Source organism: Athene noctua, chromosome 3 (assembly GCF_965140245.1).
Source record: "Athene noctua chromosome 3, bAthNoc1.hap1.1, whole genome shotgun sequence".
NCBI classification, from domain to species: Eukaryota; Metazoa; Chordata; class Aves; order Strigiformes; family Strigidae; genus Athene; species Athene noctua.
The window spans coordinates 57,607,684-57,630,122 of NC_134039.1; the positions used below are offsets into that span (position 1 = coordinate 57,607,684).

General features: G+C 36.1%; 1 protein-coding gene across 4 annotated transcripts in view; it reads right to left on the reverse strand.

The window, feature by feature from the left end:
- Positions 1-22,439, reverse strand: part of DOCK4 (dedicator of cytokinesis 4) — a 255,172-nt gene that overhangs the window by 27,788 nt on the left and 204,945 nt on the right. For 2 of the 4 annotated variants that reach the window (XM_074903107.1, XM_074903109.1), the window contains 11 exons: positions 21,957-22,057; positions 21,251-21,309; positions 18,998-19,146; positions 17,354-17,439; positions 12,081-12,107; positions 11,820-11,915; positions 10,070-10,130; positions 6,362-6,455; positions 3,104-3,252; positions 1,948-2,034; positions 242-346 (listed from right to left, as the gene is read on the reverse strand). In XM_074903107.1, coding sequence (XP_074759208.1) covers positions 242-346; positions 1,948-2,034; positions 3,104-3,252; positions 6,362-6,455; positions 10,070-10,130; positions 11,820-11,915; positions 12,081-12,107; positions 17,354-17,439; positions 18,998-19,146; positions 21,251-21,309; positions 21,957-22,057 — 1,014 coding nt within the window. The remainder of the gene's footprint in view (positions 1-241; positions 347-1,947; positions 2,035-3,103; positions 3,253-6,361; positions 6,456-10,069; positions 10,131-11,819; positions 11,916-12,080; positions 12,108-17,353; positions 17,440-18,997; positions 19,147-21,250; positions 21,310-21,956; positions 22,058-22,439) is intronic. The other 2 variants (XM_074903108.1, XM_074903110.1) reach the window with 1 other exon arrangement.

Consider the following 22,439-nt stretch of genomic DNA (forward strand, 5'->3'; position numbering starts at 1 on the left):
AACATGAATGTTAAGTTCATGTGGACTCTAATGGAAAAACAAATGGTAGGCTTCCAGACAGGATCTTCTCTTAACCCTGGAAACATAAGGGTATTTCGTTAATTACCACAAAGAATTCCCTGTTTCTCACAGGATACGAACTTTTAAATGGTATGATCAAATTCTCACATAGAGAAAGTGATTATGAATGACAGCATGAATTCCAGAATCACTCCGTTCTGTTCATTTTCAATTCACTTACTCTCAAGAAGAATGGGAACTTTTTCCCATAGAATCCAACTCTGAAAAATTCTGGCTCCAAACGCTGTTGATCCATGATTTTATCATACAAAGATGCTTCCATCATCTGGGTGAGATTGGTAAGAAATGCAATTAGTATTTTTTGAAAAAATATTTTTGTCTTTTACGCAAAAGGGAGGGTCTTTCAGCACATTGCTCTGGAGTACTGGAATTGCAGTACTGGAAATGCATCAGATTAAATAATTAAATAATACCTCTTAATGACCTGAGAGTTTCCAAGAATTAAAAACAAATGCTTTTAAATATATTGAAGGAGTAAAATATTAGATTAATGACAACATGCATAGATCTTTAATAAAAAATGGAAGTAACAGAAATGCAGTTTGAAACACAGGACCAAGTAATCTGCTAATCATCCAAACACATGGCAGTAATGTGGTCAGTTTAGTCAGCAAAGTCCTATTTCCATATTCAAGAGAGTTGTGTCCAAATCACACCAGACTCCAATTATTTAAGCATCAAATATGGGTTTCTATAAAAATCTCACAATAGCAATTAACATAATTTTTGATCAACATATCCTGCTTTTATTTCACTGAAAACACTGATACAAAGTGATTTTAATGCAAGAGTCCCCTTTTTCTGATGATATTTCAACAAAGCATTCTCTGTTCTTAAGTTTTTAATACTGTGAAAAAAAAACCACTCTTAGCTCTATTTTAGGTAATGCAGACAGATATTTAATATATGTATGGTACCAATAGCCACCTAGTTACATTGCTGTGGGAAATCCCTGCACCTCCATTTTTGGATTAACATAGGTGGTGCAGATATAGGATACTTCCCAGTTCAAACACAAAACACATCACGTACACTTAAACATGCATAAACTAATTACTTTAGTGACATGATGATAGTCAGTTTACTTTTGCTTATAGGATTCTGCCATTGGGATATCTAAAGATATGTGGAATAAGCAGATCACAGGGAATACTGCCACATAGCTTTGTGGTGAGAATTTTGCATAATGCCGTTAAGCAGCTCTGGATTAAGTATACTTCAATCAGTCCTAACAGCGAGTATCCTACATGTACAGAAAATTTAAAAATTAAGCTGTAATATGAATCCATCAGAAACAGACAAGAAAAGGGAAGACTGAATAATCTTTAAAATACAGTATCAGAACGAATGAAGAAAGAAACAGTGCTTAGAGTTCTAAGAAAAATGAGAGAGAAAGCAGGAAGACTGGTCCAGGAAAGATTCATTTTGGCTCTATGATATTAAACAGACTATATTTTTAAGCAGTAAATAAAAAAAAATTGCAAAGGTGTACGTTGCTTGTTGTAACCTGTTTGCTCACAATTACAACTGCAAAGATAGGTTCCTGCTCCTAGTGAAGGACTGCATAGAGCACAATCCCTGGATAAAGCATAGGAAACAAATGAAAATGAATTTGTAATTTTTCTGCATAAGCATGCACACAAAAGGGGTGCTGTAAAGGTACAAACACTGCAATATCATTTATTTTTGCCATTTTTCTTCAAAAAGCTCACACTCCTTTTTATAATCTTTACTGTAGAAAAAAAACAGGATAAAAAATAAAGTTTGCAAACTAAACCTAAGGACCATCCCAAGGCAAATTTAATTTTCTAAGTAACTGAAAAGCTTTTGGATCTCTGACTGATGAAAAGTACTCAGGTACATTACCCTCATCTTGCTGAGGTTTCTGTAGTCATAGTAGCTCTCATACTGTTCTGCAATTTTCCTGCATAAGATAATGCCATTTTCCCAACACTGCAAGCAAGTAAAAGACATTCAGTAATTTCAAAGTAAGTGTTTGAGAATTCATGATTTGTAAGTGGTCTGTTCTTTCTATACTAACATACTTCCAGTAACTGAAAATACTTGATCATATTGACAACCAGACATACTGATAGCTGCTGAGTAATATTGATGTATTCTCTGGAGAATTGAAAATATATTTAGAGACTTATTTAATAAATGATTCTTACAGGACTATCACTGCACAAGATATAAGTCATTTCAAGACTGACACACATCTCTTTTGATACTATGTACGAGATCAATTCAACTCAGTACAATTTTTACATTTTAAAACTTAATTCTTAACATATCCTCCTTACTTTGTAGATTGAAAAATATTTTACTACACCATATACTTTAAATTCCTTAAGTTGATTCCAGATTGTTTTTGAAAAAACTGATGATCAACACCAGTTTGATTACATTTACTAGGCTTACATGGATATTACACTAGTTACACAAAATTGCAATACATTGCTTGTTTATCAGTAAGACAAATTATCACACGAAGTATGTAAGAAATTTTAGACTACAGGATAATTATTCTTGCTTAATTCAGAATAAGTATTCTCAGTGATGACAATGAACTGTGGTGCCTAAATCCATTTGTTTTCAGAGATTCTGCAATTGCTATTCTAAAAGATACAAGATGATTTAGAAGGTGCAAACATAGTTCTTATAATCCAGACCCCCGAATTTTTTTCCTCACTTGGTCATTAAGTGAATTTCATCACCTTCATATGGCTCATTTTCACCATCTTTAAAATGGGGAGAAATTATACTATGTTTTATAAAGTGCTTTGACAGTTACAAAGCGAATTGCTACACAAGCGCAAATTATTCTCACATGTAAGTGTGGGATTTCTAGGATACAAACACAAGATTAGAAGAAATCTACTATGTCACTAAGTAACTGCTTAATCAGGCAATGACAAACACTTCCCCTCTATATAAGGAAAGACTGCAACCCTGGAAGTAATGTCTTAAAATGAATCAACTATGTTTTACAGATACACTCAGTATAATAGGGCTATTTTACCTTTCCCCTATCAAAGTTTTGAATGATGGTGAGATGGAGACACTCTTTACGTTGCCACTCTGTTTGCATGGGGTAGTTGAGAAATTCTCTCAGTGGCCGATCAGACCATTCCAACAGCTCATCATACAGCAGGAGTGTGTAGGCAGCCTCTACAAGACAAATTATAGCATTGTATTTATGAACAACAAACCAATAAAACAGCCAAACAAAGTACAAAAGGTGCATGCTCCTGATAAGATGCACCTTTTTAATAGGTAAATGATTCATTTCAAGTATAAGACTTTATTTCAAGTATAAGGTAATGCTGGTTTTGGACAGTTACTATCTGCAGCTACATTAAATTCAGCTTACAGTTTTCACATGCTATTTCAAGTGGAATAACTGGGACAGTTTTCCTGGAGTGTGACAATACAAAGGGGACTGAGAAATTAAGAAACAATATCCTGCTTAGCCCTAGTCTTCCCGAAACTCTCAATGGCTTTGCTTTCTGAACAATGACTGGAGGATGAGGAACGTCAGTAAAGAAAGAGGAAAGAAGATAGATAGGACTGTGGACACAGTCCAAAAGAGATCAGGGCAGGGAGGGAATGGAGAGGGTGTGCTTCAAAGACTCTATTCTTTCTCTCCTAGAAATAAATCCCTCATAGATGAGTCTTGACAGTATAATAACAAATAATTTAGAAGTGCACACAGGAAATTTTTTTTTTAATTTTGTAAAATTTATTTATCTTTAGGTTTGGAAGGAATCTTCAGATCAGGGTAGTAATCTTTAGATAACGGTTAGTAGAAATTACCTGGGAATATCAAAATCATTATTATTATTTTTACTTCGATTTAAAGAATTCCTCAGAAACAGTACACTGCAACTAGTATTAAACTAATCTCTCTATCGCAAAGTCAAACTTTGGCTAATTACAAAACACCAGAATTACTACTCGTTTTAACAATTCAATTTGGCTAACTGTGCATATGCATTATGCATGGGCAGGGACACCTTTCACTAGATCAGGTTGATCAAAGCCCTGCCCAACCTGGCCTTGAACACTTCTAGGGATGGGCACCTACAACTTCTCTGGGCAACCTGTTCCAGTGCCTTACTACTCTCACAGTGAAGAACTTCTTCCTTATATCATAAGTTACCATAAATGTATATAGAAGGTTTCTAAAATAAGAATGGCCACACTGGACAAAAGGTCTGAAGGGACAAAAGGACATACAGACAAAAGGTCTGACTACCCAGCAACCTATGTCTGGCAGTGGAAGCATAACCAATAACATACTGGTACCTTTGGGAGAGGTCTGTAACTATTGGCTGTGCACCAAAACAGTAAGGAGAGATAAACAGGGTTATTCACAATGTGGGAAATTCAATTTATACAGGAAAGACTGAAAAAACCCAAACATTTCTAAGATGGAATGATACAAAGACAATCTCATTACACTTCTCAGGTAACTGAGGAGACACAAGAGGAATCAGTGCATTTATGTGTTTCAGCCTTAAGAGAGTTATATTTATAGCTGTAACTGAGTGCTGGGTAAAGGAAGATTTGAAGCTACATTTCATAATAAAAAGGGCTTTTTTTTTACAGAGTATTATTAGAGACAGTCCTGTAAATCATATTATGATAGGAGAAAAAAATTATTTTAAAGGCAAGCTGGGTTCATCCCTAGAATGAAACTATGCAGTTAGCGAACTAATGGTGCAACATGTAGGAATGTCGCTGAAGTAGCAAACTTCCTTCCCTACTCCTGTGTACTTTAGATCAACTGATTTACAAAAGGCCTGTGTGTTGTCAGTGACTGATAAGGCAAAGCAATGGACTAGATAAGTCTGTTCTCCAGTGGAAAGACTGTCTCTATCCCAATGCCATGGGTGTGAGACTACCCCTCCTTCAGGCTCTCAAGGCAAAAAAAAAATCAGAGTTGTGGAGTGCAAAAACCACACGTGTTACTAATAAATACACAGGAAATACAGCAAAATCCTGGAAGTAAATTTTGAGCAAAACACTGCTTAAATTTAGAACTGATGGTAAAACAATTAAAAAAATTAGGTTCCTATCACTGCTGAAGGTAAACTGGACACATATTAGCAGCCAACAGAAAACTCAACATTGCTTACAGAATTACTAAGATTGTTACATAAAATCAGGAAATTAATAGTTTGGCACAAAAGCTGCCTGTGGCAAAGATACTGCTTGATAATCAAAACTCTCTTGTGACTCACTGCTGCCTGGTCACATGAGGAAATTAAAATCTCTCCTTAATATGTCCTGCTATCTAGTCTACACTTTAAAACCATGAACTGCAAAGGGACTGTGGAAATTCCAAGCAAAGGACCTTTCCTATGGATAGCAGGAAAGCATAAGGAAATTTGCTGTGGCAGTAGGTACCTGTAGCCTATTTACTAGTGGCCACCAGCCAACTAATCTGATTTTAAGAAAGGAAAAAATCTGGAGAGATTCAGAGCACATGCAGTTGCAATTGCGAACACTGGGGAAGAGGTAGGTATTACAAGCTCAGTTAAATATTTTGGCAATCAAAGATTAATTTATAGAGATACTGATTTTATCTTCTCCAGCAATTATGGATAGCATGTAGTTACCCAAATGAAGTGCACTTTATGTTGTATAAACAACATCCATGCACATTACCTTCTTATTTCTTCATTTAAAAGATAATGGCCAGCCATGGCACTAAATTAAAATTGAGAAATCCTGGACAACAGAACTGCAAATGTGGTATGTGAAGATTCACAAAGACACCGGCAAAGGGCTATACTTGTTACAGGTTTCAGGGTCTCTGTCTCTTCGTTGGCAAGTAATATAGGTCTTCCTTTTTTTTTTTTTTAACCTAAAAGTTTGGTTCTGAAACACAGCTGTGTAGAAACATCACACCAAACAGCTAACCAGCAGCATTACAAAAAAGTATACAGACATTATAGCAGAATTACAAAATAGTATACACTTATAAAAACTTCCTCTAAACTTTACTCCTCTTGGGTGAAGAATGACAGTATCACACATTTATTGCTAGTGCATATCAATAACAGTCATTTACATTCCACAAGACACAGCAAGTAGTAGAGCTGTGGGGCTGAAAAAAAAATCCATATTTTGAGAGAGAGATTAATTGGACAAGGAAACTCAGCTGTTGTCTGGCTCTGTATGTTCTGCACTGAAGACACAGCTTACAGGTTTGCAAAAGACTGCAAATCATGGACGGGTCCTAAATATCTTTTTCTAGTTTGCACCCAATTACCTGTAAAGTTTTGTGCTTTCAGATGTAGGTCATACAGCTTATGAATATAGCGAATATACATCTCTTCCTTGTTCAGTTCAGTCTTGTAAAAATTCTGCAATAAAATTGAATTTTGTAATGAAATGTAGTAGTTAATAAACATGATAGCGGTTACACACAAAAGACTTCAAACATAATGGTCTAGAAATAAATGCATGTATTTCAAAAGTCATTACACAGAATTGCAGTAATACAGTAAGAAATAATAAATAGAAGAGAATTTTTCAGTAGACTAGTCAACATGCTCCTTAATGTTTTCTTTTAAATTCTCATAGCACATAACAGAAAGACCCTGATAGAACTGAAATCTGACAGTTCTTTCTTTATAAATATAATCCATCCAAAAAGTGCATCCATGTATCCTTACTTAGGCCATTTAACATCTTGCTGAAAGCTGTATGTTGATTTTGAAGTGCTGACAGCACTCTGATTTCTGTATTCATATTTTAACAAAATACCTACTGCCTAGTATATCTACTCTTCCTTCTGTCATAGTACAATGCCAGAAAGACTTTGGTACCATTATGAAGAACTGTTCAATATTGTAAACAACATAATCCTGAATGAAAAATGTGATTTCTTTGGCCCTAACTGATGCTGGGAACTGTAACTGATGCATTAATATTGCATTGCATGATTGAAATATACAAAGTTTCACTCTAAAGTGATATCCAGGACAAAATTTCTAGAAGTGGCTAAAGATTTCTGGACATGTAACTGCTATTTGTTGTTACATGGAGAAAATATGGAATGCAACATCAAAACTCTGAATTCAAAACACTCATTATTCATTTACAAGCCCTAAAACAAAGCATGAAGAAGTTAAAGGGAGAGGAGCATCCTACAGCACTGTGAACAAATACTGCCATACTCACTATGGACATGCAGCTACAGTCCCCCAGCTAGCCATACTTAACGTTCAGGATAATCTGCTTTGGTTAATAAAAATTTATAGAAGAACCTAGCACTGGTCCTCATTACCACTTAACAATTTCTGTTCTATTATTTGAATCACCCACTATTTTGAACTCTAAACAAGTGGCCAAAATTTTCCCCCTGTTGTACAGTATTAACATTTTGTGCCGCTGTTTCCTAAATTGAGTTATTATTAAAGAGAAAGGTGGGAGGAACATTATCTAAATACCAAAATTAAAACTTGATGGAGAGGGTATTTTTTTAACTGACTTGAGAAAATTACTACATATCATTAGCTCTATAATGCCCCCTTTAGACCACCGCCTTTATAATCCAAAAACTTCTGACTTCTCTTTTCCTTCCACAAGGTGTAGATCAGAACAGATGCTTCTCTTTAGAAGGATCTGTTTGTATGTTCATATTTACCTGTCTGAAAAAAAGCACAACCTACAATACAGAATTGCTAGCAATAAAGCATTAGGATTAAACAGAACATGACATGGAACTGCAGTACCAGGCTTCTTGGCTCTTACCCCCTAGGCACTAAATGCTCCAGTACTTGTCACAAGTCTAAACTATACAAATAAACTGGTTCTTCTCCGAAGCTCAGCTCTGACAATGTCCAGTTGGACTGTAAGGCAGACCACAGCAAGACAACGCAGTCACAACTCACGAAATACACCATGCTAATAAAGGTGTTGTGTGACCTTTCAACAAACTATTTCAAGATATAAAATATAACAGATGTAGTCATCAGAAGAAGCCATGATGTAAAAAGTAGACTTCCCTAAGTAATAAAGACTTTTTTTATAAGAAAAAACAGCTTGAAAACAACATTGAAACAGTTAATGTGGACATGTTCTACTTAAATGCTGTAATACCACATGCCAACATAGACCATCACAGGAAAATGTCCTCTTTTTAAAAAGATATAATTTTAGATTAATAGAATCTGAAATATCAATTAAATATCAAAACCCAATGAGGACCAGAGGTGCCTGAGAAAAACTCCTCAGTGAGTTGTCAAAAGTTATTCAATACACTTTCAATGCTTTTATACAGCTCTGTGAAGACCAAGTTCTTTCATTAGAAATTCAACTTTCAAATGGGAGTTAGATGATTCTTATGCATAAGGAACTAACTCCATTAGACACATCTTAAATCAGCTTTTCCAAACAAGCATTACCGAAGTGAAACCTACTCCAGATGATCCAGAGGGTGGGGATGGTAAGGAAAAAGTTCCTACCTTCTCTCCTTTAAGTTATTGCTGGTGATGCATACACCTCCTGCCTATTTCATGATGTGGCATAATTCCAGTTTATTTGATAACTTGGACAATTCCATTTTCTAGAAGAACAGCATATACCTCTATGGCAAAACAATGTAAAAATTCTCTTTGCATGTCAACCAGTCCTCTAATCTTTGTAATACTTTTGAAGCAGTGGTGAAAAATGAAATATTGCTTCCTCCTCTGGACTTCAAATAATTTTAACATTATGCATTCCTCTGAATACTAATTGCATGAAACACCTTTTGAGATTACAACCAGTTAATCCACCATATGAGCAAGCAGATGTCTTAAAATTTGTGTGCTACTTTTGTAATTGAAATTTCCTTTTCAAAATTTAGCATTTGTTGTTTCTCTGGTGCGTAAATGCTACTAAAATTTGTCTGAAAATTATTAGGGTATGAAATCTGCCTTAGACTGTACAAGTAATTGAAAATCCCATTAAAAAATATTACAGTGTTTTGAGGTTTTTAAATATGTGAATTTTCTTTCTGTGCAAATCTTGGATGATTTGCTAATAATAGTTTAAAAACTCCTTAGTGATAGGATGAAAATAATCCAGGTACTTTACAGAATTCAGATCATGCCAGATATTCCAACAGAAAGCCAGCTGCTCTATGGCTACATAGTAAACATCATCCCTATTTAGAGAGCACTATTTTCCTACTGAAGAAGTCCTTTATTCTCCTATGTATAACTGCTACTTAGATGTGATACCAAATTGTTGCACTGACGTCAAAAATGGAGAATTACAAGTCAGCTTATTCTGTTTTTTTCCCTGGCTAAAAATACAGCTTCCCAAAACATTCACCATGAAAATGGAAACTTTCCAAGGTTAACAGAAGTCAATAAACTTGTCAGTGGAAACTGGCCTAGAACCAAAATGCATCTTGTAAACAAAAATGAAATATTATTCATGCTACAAATTTGCACTGTTGGTTTGTTGTAATGATAACATGACAAGAAGAGGTCTTGAGAAGCATTTCTGGCTCTTCTATTGGGAAGAGAATAGATAGCCTTCAGTCTTTCAAAGATATCCCATATTCTATGTCGTAAGAACCAACTTGTGTCAGTTATTGGGGAAGAAAGGAAACAGGTGAAATAATGTAAATTTTGTTGGGTTTGGGGAAGGAGGAAAGGCTTGTTTGTTTCTATGAACGCAGAGACAATTAAACTTGGAAATTCACTTTGGTGAAGTTTATCCAGTAGGAAGAGACTGCAAACTGAGTGAAGCAGTATTAGAGATCTCTCAGAGCCCAACTATAAAATGCAAAGGAAGACTTAACTCCCCACTGTATCAATTTCACCCTGAAAAAAAAAATCAGCGATTCTAAGTGCAATATTGTTCTGCCAACTTCCACTCAAACTGTGTCAAGAAGCAAAGTACCTCCTATTCAAATGTGTGGCTGTATACTAGAAAATGCTTAACTGAAATCAAAAAGGGAAAGAAAAAGTATTATACAAACCAAAAGGCTAACAGTGCAGCCAATCTTTTTGCCATCCACTTCTCCCATTTTCATGCAGTCCCTAAAACAGAAAGTAATGAAAGTCAAAAGGAATGATGTTTATCCTCTAATAGTGAAGCACATCTCAGAAAACAGACTAATTTGGCTCAGGAAGCTGACTGAAATGATGCAACCAAAAGGTATCTGGGTGAAGAAGCTGACCCAGCTGTGTAAGGGATTTCATGCCTCCTTTTCTAGAACATGGAATACCTCAATCACCAAGAAAATCAATGTTTTTTATTGGCTCTGTCACTGAGTGTAGGTGACTGTTAGAGATCATTTGGTTTTCTTCATACCTTGTGCTCAAATTATGCCAGCAGAAGCCAGCATAGCTGCCAGAAGAGGCAGTCCTCCTCCTCCTCTTTCCATTCCCAGTCCTGCACTGCTGCCTGCACAAAACTCAGGAAGAGATACAGGCTAGGCAGCATCTTTTGCTGGGTTATAGTTTAACCCATGTCAGTCAGATCACCACAGTGCAACACAAACACTTGTGCCGGCATAAGGAAGAGGGTGATGTGAATGAGGGAATGAGCAGCAATGAGTCTGCTTTCTTCAAAGACAGTGTACAATTTAAGTGGTTATGGAATTACAGCATTAGTTCCTCCTCTAAAAAAACAGAATGACACTGATCTGCCCTGTAAAATGCTCCAAGATCCATCAAATTTTCCTCAGTAGTACTTTTATAATTAGTATCATTTATTGTTTGGGAAAACCACAGATCTGATCCCCAAGTCAGAAGTTAAAATGGAACCATGCAGAGTTTGATTATCACGCAGGGAAAAATAGTCAGTATAACCGTGCTGGAATAGAAAAATAACATGCAGACATCACTATGCAGACACTAAAAGAAATTGAACGTAACTTTAAAACATTCTTGCATACATGAGCTAAACAACTGTCTCAAATACTCTCCTAACTACTAGTATACACAATTGTTTTGAAAGACTGAGGGCCCTGGAGGTTGCAGTCCAACCAGTCCCTGAAGAGGAACAGCACTGCCAGGCTTCTAAAAATTAGGAGTCCAGTCTCTGTTGATGAAATAGCCTTCCTTTCAAACTATCAGTGATGATAGCAAGTGGAATACCAGGTCTCACCATGTGTCCCTATGGAATCAGGGGAAAAAACTAACACTTAAGCTCTAGAAAGTGCTACAATTGATGGTGATAAGGAGGACTAAGCTGAAGTCTGAAGTTTCTATATGGGTTCACGACTGAGAAATTCCCTTTGAGTCTCCCACTCCTGAAAGGGAATACACAACTACCATTTCTTTCTCCTTTGTTCATGTGGTACAGTCAGATGCAAGCTCCTCACCCAGAGATCTTATCTTTGTATACATACTTACTACACCAGCTGACACTATAACTAAGCATGCCTGACATAATGATAAGAATTTTACATATTCTGCCAGGTGATTAGTACTGCGCTCTGTATCTTCAAACAGACGAGTCACTAACCTACTGCCAAAAGTTCCTATATTCCTTGATAGGAAACTCATGCATGCCACTGGATTTTCATACCATGGAGAGGCTACTTGGTTGGTTTTCACCCTGCTTGTTATATTTTCCTGTTGACTAAGCAGCTGCTGACAGAGATCGTGAGCACGTACAGATGATGTGTCCACATGCAGTCATCATTTGCGCAAGATCACCATATTTGCCCCCTAATATTTTGAAGATGACAACCTTATTTATAAATTGTGATAATCTCTCACCTGTAGTCCAGTAACCTCTCCATGAGGCGAGTCACAGTGGCGATTAATGAAACACCACTTTCCCTCCATGTTTCCCGCTCAATTTTCTTCAGTAGACTGGGAAAAAAAAAGGCAGAATAATTTAACCGTTTATTTTTAACTGTCACTATGACAACCACTTTGCTTTTACCAGTACCTTAATACCTTAGCAACATCTTTGATAGTTAGATTTTCTTTTACAAACACCCTCCCAAGAAGCACAATTTGGAAACAATGTCTTACCTAGGATAAGGACCAAAAAGTGGAATTCTAGTCCAGGAAGCATTGACAAAACAAATGATTTTTATATTAGCTGCATCAGGTTAAAATATATCAAATACTCACTTTTCAGAATATATTAATATCCCAAAGACTTAACAGAATTCTTAGAAAAAAATGATATATTAAATTCATGATGATACATCAGAAAATGGGGAGTTTAAACATGTACCTAGAAAAGAGCATTTATCAACTCAAATATACCTTCCCAACGGGACCTCAACATTTTTAACAAAAATTTTTCCTCCTCTCCTCTCTAATAAATATTTCAGTACACATGAAATTTAAGAATGGGGAAGGGATTTTAATAAGATGATTCTCCCTCTTCACTTAGTATTTCCTTCTGAGAATATACTATCATGCATGTGTAAAATTCAATTTGCTTAAATTGTCATAAGATCTTTTATTAAAAACTGTTGAGTTCTTACACTAATGTAAATGCAGATTACACACTGAGAAGATTTCAAAACGGTGGTGTAAGTGAAGTTGTTGGCAAAATTATACTTAGTATTTCTGTTACACGCCTCTGACTTTCACTGCTTAGGTTTATCAAATATTCATCATTTAGGCATGAATTTCCCACATTTCCTCTCCGAGAATGAACAAGGAAATATTTATTTACAGAGTTGTGTTACTTTTATGCTTTGGTGCAGGACCTCAGATGGGTGACATGTCTGTGGACACATTTTAGCAGTCTCCCTGAAAATGCACTCAGGTATGAGTTTACTCAGAAGTCTCTGAAAGCAGCCACATACATATACTCAGAGCTTTTTCCAAGAGTTGTTAATAGCATCTCCGAACCTTCTGTCTGCAGTGGGCAAGCTGTCAGCTCTACTGACCTTCATCTATACTGAGCATGTTCAGTCCCATAAGACTCCTACGTCCAAATTTCACCAAACATATAACAGCGCTCAGTAACTCCTACATGCCAACTGCACTAGCTACACTCCAGCTCTGTTCAGCTCCTTACATTCGGAGGGATGTCACAGATGCAATTCTCCAAACTAATTCTACCTAAATGAAGCTGTGCTCTGCTGGAAGCAAGGAGGAAACACTGATCTTCATTCTGCACCCTTATATCAATCTTAAGATTCACTTCTTCTCTTTAAGAGGCAATCAGATGTCTTCCCCTCACATTCAGGGACTGGCTACCTGTCATTGCTACCAGAGACAGATTACAAGGCCATCCTTAGCCAGAAGAGGCTGAAGCACTAATCTGGTATCTCTGTTTTCGATATGCCGCCTAACCTAATTTGCTTTTAAACCCCTTATGTTCCTTTCAATATAAGTTTTTGTGTCTAACAAGAAATAAGAGTAGAGCCTGTTACATTATTAAGCACTGACTGACTACTGCCCTGATTTTTCCTTTCTATCGTCTTTCAACCCTGTGTTAAACAGGAACATTTCAACGTGAATTCATCAGAATAATTACCTGTAGTTCCTGTAGAAAAACAGCACAAGTTTCTGACTTCTCTTTTAAAACAGATGACTTTCATCTGCATTTGACTTATGCATGTTCTTTAAAAATGTATCGACATACTCATTATAAATATGCAATTTCTACAAATGGATCGTGTAGATACATTCAAAGTACTTATTCAAACTAACATCAGTGTCACCAGTTGAACAATTTTATGACGTGCCTTCTTCTCTCTACCATTCATCTTTCACCACAATACACAGAACACTCAGAATGAAAGAGCTACTCAGATACATCCCCCATCTTCCCCATGGTTGTATCTAGATAGAATTAAATCCCTGTTACTTACAGGTCCCAAAGCATACCCAAGATGCTATGTTCTACAAAGAACTAAAGGGGATAAACAACACAGAGAAACAATGAAAAAGTTTCTGCCTATCTAAGCTACTATAGCCTAGCATCTGTGCTCATTTGAACAACTGTGGTTTGATTTTTTTTTTTTTTTTTAAAGTCTTGGGTTCCCAAGAAGAGAGTGTGGAGACCCAGAGGATCAGAGCTCTCCAGGAAAAAATGCCAGGCTTAGAACCATGTTCAGGCTAGCTCGATCAGGTAGCAAATGGATTTTATGTGCCTAAATCACAGATTCATTCAGACCACTAACTCCCAGGCATCTAATCCTAGAGGTGCCTTAAAACATCTGGATGTCTATTTTGGAGTACAAAGTCCTCTAGCTACCTCACTATAACCAGAGGTTCCCTTATCTACTCAGCTGGGTCAAAGCAAAACTTTGCTGCAAAAGTTCAGAGATGAGTGAGGTGCTACCCAAACCCCACAAAAAATATTCAGAAGGGCTCTGAAAGAATCAGTCCAGAGAGAGTCTAATGGACTGGGTGGTGTTGAATTCAGTCATGCAATTGGGGGAAGAAATTAAGACTGAAGACAACATGGGAGAAGTAGCAGTCAACACTTTTTATATAACAGCTTCATGGCTAGAGAAATCACCCACAAATTGGCAGAGCTCAGTATTAAATGCCTGATCAGCTTCAATGTGAGCTCCAGTTTATTTAAAGAGAAACCTCATTGTCAGGTCCCCAGGGGAGCTCACTAGCCCAGATTCTGTGCTTCAATAATGTGGTCACTTAACTTCCAAACCTGAAATGGCTTCTGTTAGGCCAAACTGGAACACAGCTACAGAAGTAACAAACCGGCAGCATACATTGGATTCATCACAAAAGAGCTACCAAGGATTCATCACAAAAGAGCTTCCAAGGATTTTGTTCTAACACCCAACTGTTTAATGAAGTGAAATCATTCTTTTCCCTGTGCTAATTAACTAAGAATTCAATTGCTGTGTTACAGTGTAAATGTAGATCAGGACACCTTTCATACCATGGTTACACTGGGTAGCAATTACAAAATCTAGTTTCTCATGGTAGCAAAATGTTCAATACTTCATGCTTTGCAGCTCTTCAGACGACATCAGGAGCTAATCACTGAGAAGTCACATTCAAGTCCCTAGAAAGACACTGATTCAAAACAAGCAAGTCAGCTTCCCTCTGCTTTCACTATGTCGTTTCATTTGATAAAGATAATGCTGTTATAAGTAGTAAATACTAAGCACATATTATTTTATAAGAGTCCAGGGACTCTTATAAATTTGTCCATAAAAATAGAAGATGCTCAAAGGAAAGATGCAGAGATTGTCTCTGGAAAAAAAAAAAAAAAGCCGTTAACGTGGGAGTTGAGAGATTTAAACTCATTTTCCGATTCAGACAAAATAAACAAAAAGCATGACAAAATCTCCAAGTGTCACACCCACTGCAGTTACTAGACTGTATCCAAAGTAGGTGTATCACATCCCCTTGGCTCCCAACTGTACCTGTCAAAATCAACCATGACAAATCTTCAGAAAGATCAGGAAATACTGTAGGATTTGCTTTCATTAAAGACTACAAAACCACTGCTTGCTACAAAACTGTATTACTGTTTCACAGTCCTGGAGTACATACCACATCTCTGTCACTTCAGCCTTGCATTTCTTGCATTGTCTAAAGACACTCTAATATTGTTTAGTTCACCCATGGAAGAAATAGAAAAAAAGAAATCTCAGACTAACTGACCCCATCCCTTTCATTCAGCTCCCTAAACTGTCCATCTGATTCTAGTAATTTTCTTTCACATACACTAGATCACTACATCATCCTCCATTTTAGATGAGTATCTTCTGCAAGCTCTCCTCTTGAGAGGTGCTAATGTATGGAGTCAAATCAAACTCATATAAAAAACTAATGCTAAATAATATTTTTTCTTAAGCTGGAAGTGCATTGAGCAGTTACTCTGAAATTTCCCAAAGCGTTTAGTTTTAACTTCTGTCATACCAGAACAGAAACAAGTATACTGATGCTGTGAGACGTTTTGCAATTTAAATTACTATGACTATGTCTCCAGCATTTAGATTTATAAAAGGCTCTCACCATTTTTCACTATATCTTGTTTAACATCCCCCAGCTTAAATCTAACTCAAAGCCATAAAAAATTAGTAACTATATTTCATATCAACATGTTTTCTTATAGAATTTTAAGTTATTACAGTGACAGACATCTTGATGTATTTTGCACAAGAGAATGCATTCAAGCTTCATTTTATAATTAAAGCTTTTCCCTTAATGACTTAATTCTGAAGTTATAACACAGTATTACTAAAATAATGAAATCACCTTACCTTTTATTATCTTTACTCAGATTATGAAAAATTTCATGAATAATTAGAGAAAGTTCTGCTTTAACATACTGTACTGTTGTTTGCCATTATTCATCCATTTCCGTAATATTCTGCCTAATCTCCCTACCCACTTTTGCTTCTGTAAATGATAAACATTTAGGAACTCCTATTTTTTTCAACTCAATACAATTAGAGATTGTTATATGTTTGCTATTCACAGACACTGAGATCTGAATGTTGTTATTTAAGCAAAGACAACAAAGCTAAAATGAATACTTAAAGAAGGAATGGTTAATAAACCATATAAACAGAAAAAGATACTGTGTTTAATAGTACTGAAGAATACACAGCCTGGAATCCCGAAGACGAACAATATATCTCCTACTAAACACACCAGAAATAAGTGAAATCTTCCACTTAAGTGAAATTGAGTTCTGAGGAACAACAGAGACAGAGTTCAGTTAGTTATTTTGTACCTGTACTCTGTGACAATCATTTATTTCAGTCAATGGGATAACTTATGGCAACCTTAGGGACTTCAGCATTATTATTTTTTCCTAGTAGATTTCAGTGATGTGTCATTTATTAAAATAGACTAACAGCTTAACAAATAATTTATAAAATATAATAATAAATAATCTTACCAGAATATATAAATCAATAAATCAACAAGTGACATTACAGAGATAAGTACAAGTTTCTGGCAATAGAACATTACTTATTAAACAGCTTTTTGATGAATTCTCACACCTTGTTTTCAAAACACTCCATTTGAGCTCTACCTTCACCCTATGCAATTATGAAGCATTTCTTGCTTTTCTGATGTTAAAATTAGTAGGTAGGTGAAGACAATATTCTGTGATGTAACAAATTTAGCCTTTCCCAATTATAGCTGTATGCAAGAAGTACAGTCAGACTTTATAGATGCCATACAACACCATAAAAATGTATTATTCCTCAGATTTTTGGAAGAAGAACCCCAACAAAAAAACCAAACCGAGATTCACAACTGGTTTAAGAATTATTTCTCTACATTAGCATCTGATACAACCAACCGACCTCAAGGAATTAGTGTAAGATAAACATATTACTCACATACTGTTGAAGAGTTCTCGGTATGTTTCGTCACCTTTACCTTCCGACATTAGGCTGTCCAGTTTGTCAATCAGTTTTGCTTCCACCTGCAACATATAAGTGTGGTGTAAGCAGCTTCTTTTTCCTTCAATAAGATTAGAGAAAATTGAGGGAAGATCTGCTTTTATGTAAGGGACTTTGCTAAATGCACATCTTGGAATTATTGGTCAGTCATGTAAATCTGATGACCAAGTCATTTTATCTCTTTGAAGCTGGTATCATTCCCAAGGTTTGTGGGGTTTTCTTTTTTTTGAGGGAGGGAGCTAATTTAAATTGAGCAACGTGACTTTAAAACTACAGGCTGAGTAGCATTTGCTGCTGCTAAGGCAGCTATCTATTTATGGATTCAGACAAAAAGCACACAGCCCAAATAAATTGCCTGAATTCTTACTGCAGGGCTGTAAGCACAAACCATTTTCTTAGACTTCTAATAAAAAGATCATATTTTCTGACCTGCACCCAACTCCTTATAAATTAATTTTTATAAATGTCTGTACTGTTCAGAACACCTGGGGGACTCAGACTTAGTTTCCCAACCTTCCTTCCTTGCCAGTGTATTTGGCTAGAAACCCAATCTGCTGGATTTACATATTAGCTATCAAAGAAACTTACAGAACATATCTGGTGGCTAACGATGCCTTCAATGCATACTTTAAAGTGCATTGATTATAAAACATATAGAGGTGAGGTTACACCGTGTGTAAATATTTCAAACCTCCTTTTTTTTTAGCAGTTATGTATTAGCAACCACATATCTAAGGGAGAAACCAAGCCGTTGTCAGGACATTTTATTTGAATAAATCTATTACAATTTACATTTAGACACAAGCTGAAAACACAGAGAAGCAGAACAAGTGATTTTTTTCCTTCTCACTCCTTGTTAATATTTTTATGGTGACTTTTAACAATAAGCTTATACATTGATAGTGAAAAGCTACCTACTTACATCACAGGCACTCCTCCGTTCTTAATAGTTTGTTTTGTGTTTCAGATACAGCTCCCACCCTAAGCATTATGATTGCCTGGAAGTAATTCAAATACTTCTGCTTTCCTTCATTTGAAGCAGCAGGAAGGAGGGCACTGAGAAGTGGTTTGAGGCAGTCTGAAAGAACTGAGTGGGAGCTGTGGGAGCAGATGGCACACTTGGTCGTTCCTCCCTAGCCTGTTAAGAAGGTGTTTGAGCAGAAAGAATACTTGGATCCTTACAGAAAAACATTCCTCAGAAGGATCATATGATCTTTTTTTCATACTAACCGGAAGGGAAGCTAGTTGAATCCTATCTAACCAGTAGTCTGTAGTGCTGGAAAGCAGAGATGAAAAACCACCACAACAAAATCAGCCTTGTTGACACCACCTCAAGTTTTGTTCTTCACTTTGGCAGATCATGGATTTTATCCCTCATCTTACATTACTAACAAGATAGCACTAATTGGAGAATCTTACTACCCCTGCAGAGGGTAAAAAGGGAAAAACCCTGGTAATCCCTCTCCAACAGGTATAATGTTGTTGCTACTTCTCCACCCTGAATCACCCATGGTTGGAACCAGCACTCTCTGAAGTGCTTTGATTTCAGTCCCGTTTTATTAACAGCTTCACACATAGTACCTGTTTAAAGTTGCCACTTCGCCTTTGCTCCCAGTCCATCATGTCATGGAAAATGGGAATCATTACATTCCTCAGGTCTGGCTGGGGGATCAAGGTCACTTCTAGGAAGGGGCCAATCAATGCTGGAATAAAGTGAAGCTTGTGCTCCCCTAAAACGAAAATGAACATGAATGTGAACTGGGTGTTCTGTGAGCTATCAAGCAATCCAACTATTATGAAGAATTTAAAAGTAGCACTCTAGAAGTCGATAGATTTCTTTATCTCATGTCCATCACAGCAGGGGGCTATTTCTTAAGCCCAAAACCTGAAAAGATGCAGACAATACAAGAATATAAGGCAAACATACTTCATCAGATTATACAATATTGAGTTCAGAAGTGAGAGTGGGCTACCTTTATCCCAAGTTAGTCTTCCAAAAGGAGAACAGAGCCAAAGCAGTCTCTGGGCATTTCACTTATTTTTCATAGGAATGATTTGGTTTCTAGGTTCTACATTTTTGTGTTTACAAAATGGTTAACTCTCTGATATTCTCTGCTCATCAAAAAGAGGTAAGTATTTTGATTTGTACCTATCTTTAGTTTTGTGAGTACAGAAATGGAAGTATATGTTTTGACTGCAGGAAAGGGAAGAGGTGACTCAGCTGTTCTCAAAACAACTCACTTTAAAATCAGTGCTAAACATCTCCCATTAACTCACCATATTCTACTTAGCAGAAAACTAAATTTTGTCAGGAAAGCTAGGAATGGCATACAGTAAAGACTGACCATTCAGTTCCAGTTTTCCACAAGTAAGACTTGCGATATCTTCAGAATAGGAGGATTATGAATCACAATGCACTGACTTTCAAAGCTGGGAACTAATTTACGTCCAGTCTACCTCTGGCTATTCCAGTGGGCAGTCATCCCTGCTCAGTGCTCTGTTTGCTGTCTATGTTTGTGCAAAGGAAAATCAGAATTCCCTTTACCGGAAACATCCCAGGATGCATATCCATATGAAAGCAAGGTTACCGTGCAAAGATCAAGGCTTATGAGGACTCATAAGAGAACTGTAAATGCTGATTAGCATAACATCAATTATATGAAATATCCTGCCTACAGTATTCAATTGGACACTTTACCAGATAAACTCCATATTTTACCCCACAAAACTTGCCCCTATTGAAAAGCATCATGATTCCCTCCTTGCCTGTATACTGGGTTTCCATTCAGCAGAAAACAACTTAAGTGGGGAGATGGTGCACACTAAGGTCTTATGCTACCATGCAGGAAGGAGATGGGACCCAGGAGTGAATCCTTGATATATACCAGTTTAGAGACACCCGTGTATCCAAGTAATTTAGAGGGATACCTTAGAGTAAGCAATACTAAATACTGTAAATAAGTAAATATGCTAAACGACAAATGTTAATGAGACATTTAAGCAAATATTTCTTACTTTGAACATTTCTCTTTCTAATACAGGCTGATCAGAAAGGCCATTTTTTTTACAACTACATATCTTGATGGGGAAAAGATTTATAGAATTGAGATGACAGTATCTCAGCAACCACCATGGTCTTCATATCTTTAATGAAGTGAACTACTGAATAATTGAAATACAAAGATGACAAACGTAGTGTCCAAATCTTCTACACAGTTATCAATTTCTTCCCAAACAACATTTAATTGCATTGCTCTGATGCTCATACTTTCAGTTTGCACAGTTATTGCTTAGAAATATAAAAATGTTCCTAAATTTATATTCAAGCACTTATTTTTCTTGTGTTCTACAATGTGTCATTTATACACTGGTCACTGATTTGTTTATGACTTTATATTTTGGTGCAACTAGGACTTAGGGGAAGATTTAATGCAAATCCAGCATCTCAAGAGAGCTTCAGAATTAAGATATATGTCTCTTCCTTCAAATGTTTGGCAACAGAACTAAAATTGTAAACATAAGTATATTTGCAGGCATAATAATTCTGCCCCAAAAGAGCACTACTTTCTTCTCTAATGTTCTCTGATAGCATTCTTTCAGTTTTCTTTGAAGAAATAGGGATAGCTGATATACAGTATTAAGGCTTAGGAAGCTGAGTTTAGCGATAAAGAAGGGAACTACAGATAACAAAGGTTTTCAAGGTTTCAGGGTTTTCCTAAACTTGAATCAAGACTTCATGTGAATTTAATTATCAACAACTCCTCTATCACTGGCAAGTATATTTAATAAGAGAAGAAATAAAAAGAGCTACTGATGATGTGTTTAATTACTTACCTAAATTTTGCCACATGCTGAAGATTTCACATCCCATTGTTACCCGCATGTCACCATATCTGATATTTTTTAAAAAATAAAGCAAAACAATTTAAAAACTTTTAAGGAAATCAAGTTCATATGCCATACTGTGACACTGTTAAATAAAATGCCTCATTTGTAGTCATAAAAAACTACTTTAAAAGTGATGATTTCTTCCAAGTTTTTGCTCTTTCCATCGTACCCAGCTAAAACCAGATTCCTAAACTCAAGTTTATTTGCAGTATTGTGAAAACTATCAGTCCTTTCTAAATGCTATACATCAGTAACACAGCTGTGAAGCAAAAGCTATTTTTTGCAGCAGTATGCTGTAGTCTTCTCTCTGAGAATGAATAGTTTTGCTCTAGCTTAAAGAAATACAATTAATTCACACAGACAACAGTGCAGTGTCTGGCAGAAACACCTGAACCAGTGCGAATCAACGCATGAACTGGAAATTAGTGTTGGCACTAATACAACAAGGCTATTTTGCTTCCAATATCTGAACCAATTTGGGCACTTCTACAAAGGCTGCTGTCAGCTCTGAAGATCTATACAAAGGGCCAGAATCAGCTCTCATTCTAGTCAGTGTTCTCTTTTCAGAAGGCCTTTTTGCAGTCTCCCATGTCATGCATTTTGAAAAGTGTTTGAACTGTTACAGTTTTCTAGAAGCTGACAGAGTACTTACTTTTCTAAAACCTTTTTCTTCTTGGAAGGTGTGAACATCTCCAGTTGCAGACATAACTGATTTATAAAAATGACAGCAAGAAAAAAGTAGGAATCCCATATCTACAATAAGCATATAACATTTGGTTATTTCATTTTCTCAGTACCACCATTTTATAACGACTCAGGATGCAAATTCTCAAAACACATCACTTGTTTCAGTCTCAACTAATAAATTACTCAAACTGTTTTTGATTAAATTTCTTTGCATCCCATATACTTTTCACCAACCCCAAAACGTTCAGCAGAAATATATCTATTTTACATATTCTACATCTCTTAAATGTAAAAGTTTCAAAGTTGCAGATAATTTTTTTTCATGCCTCCAAATCAGAAAACCTTACCTTCTAAATTTGGAAACTTTTTTTTTTTGGTATATTTAAATAGAAGACTACAAAAAATTATGCCTTTAAGTACAAAAACTAAAAAATTCTGACACCTCAAT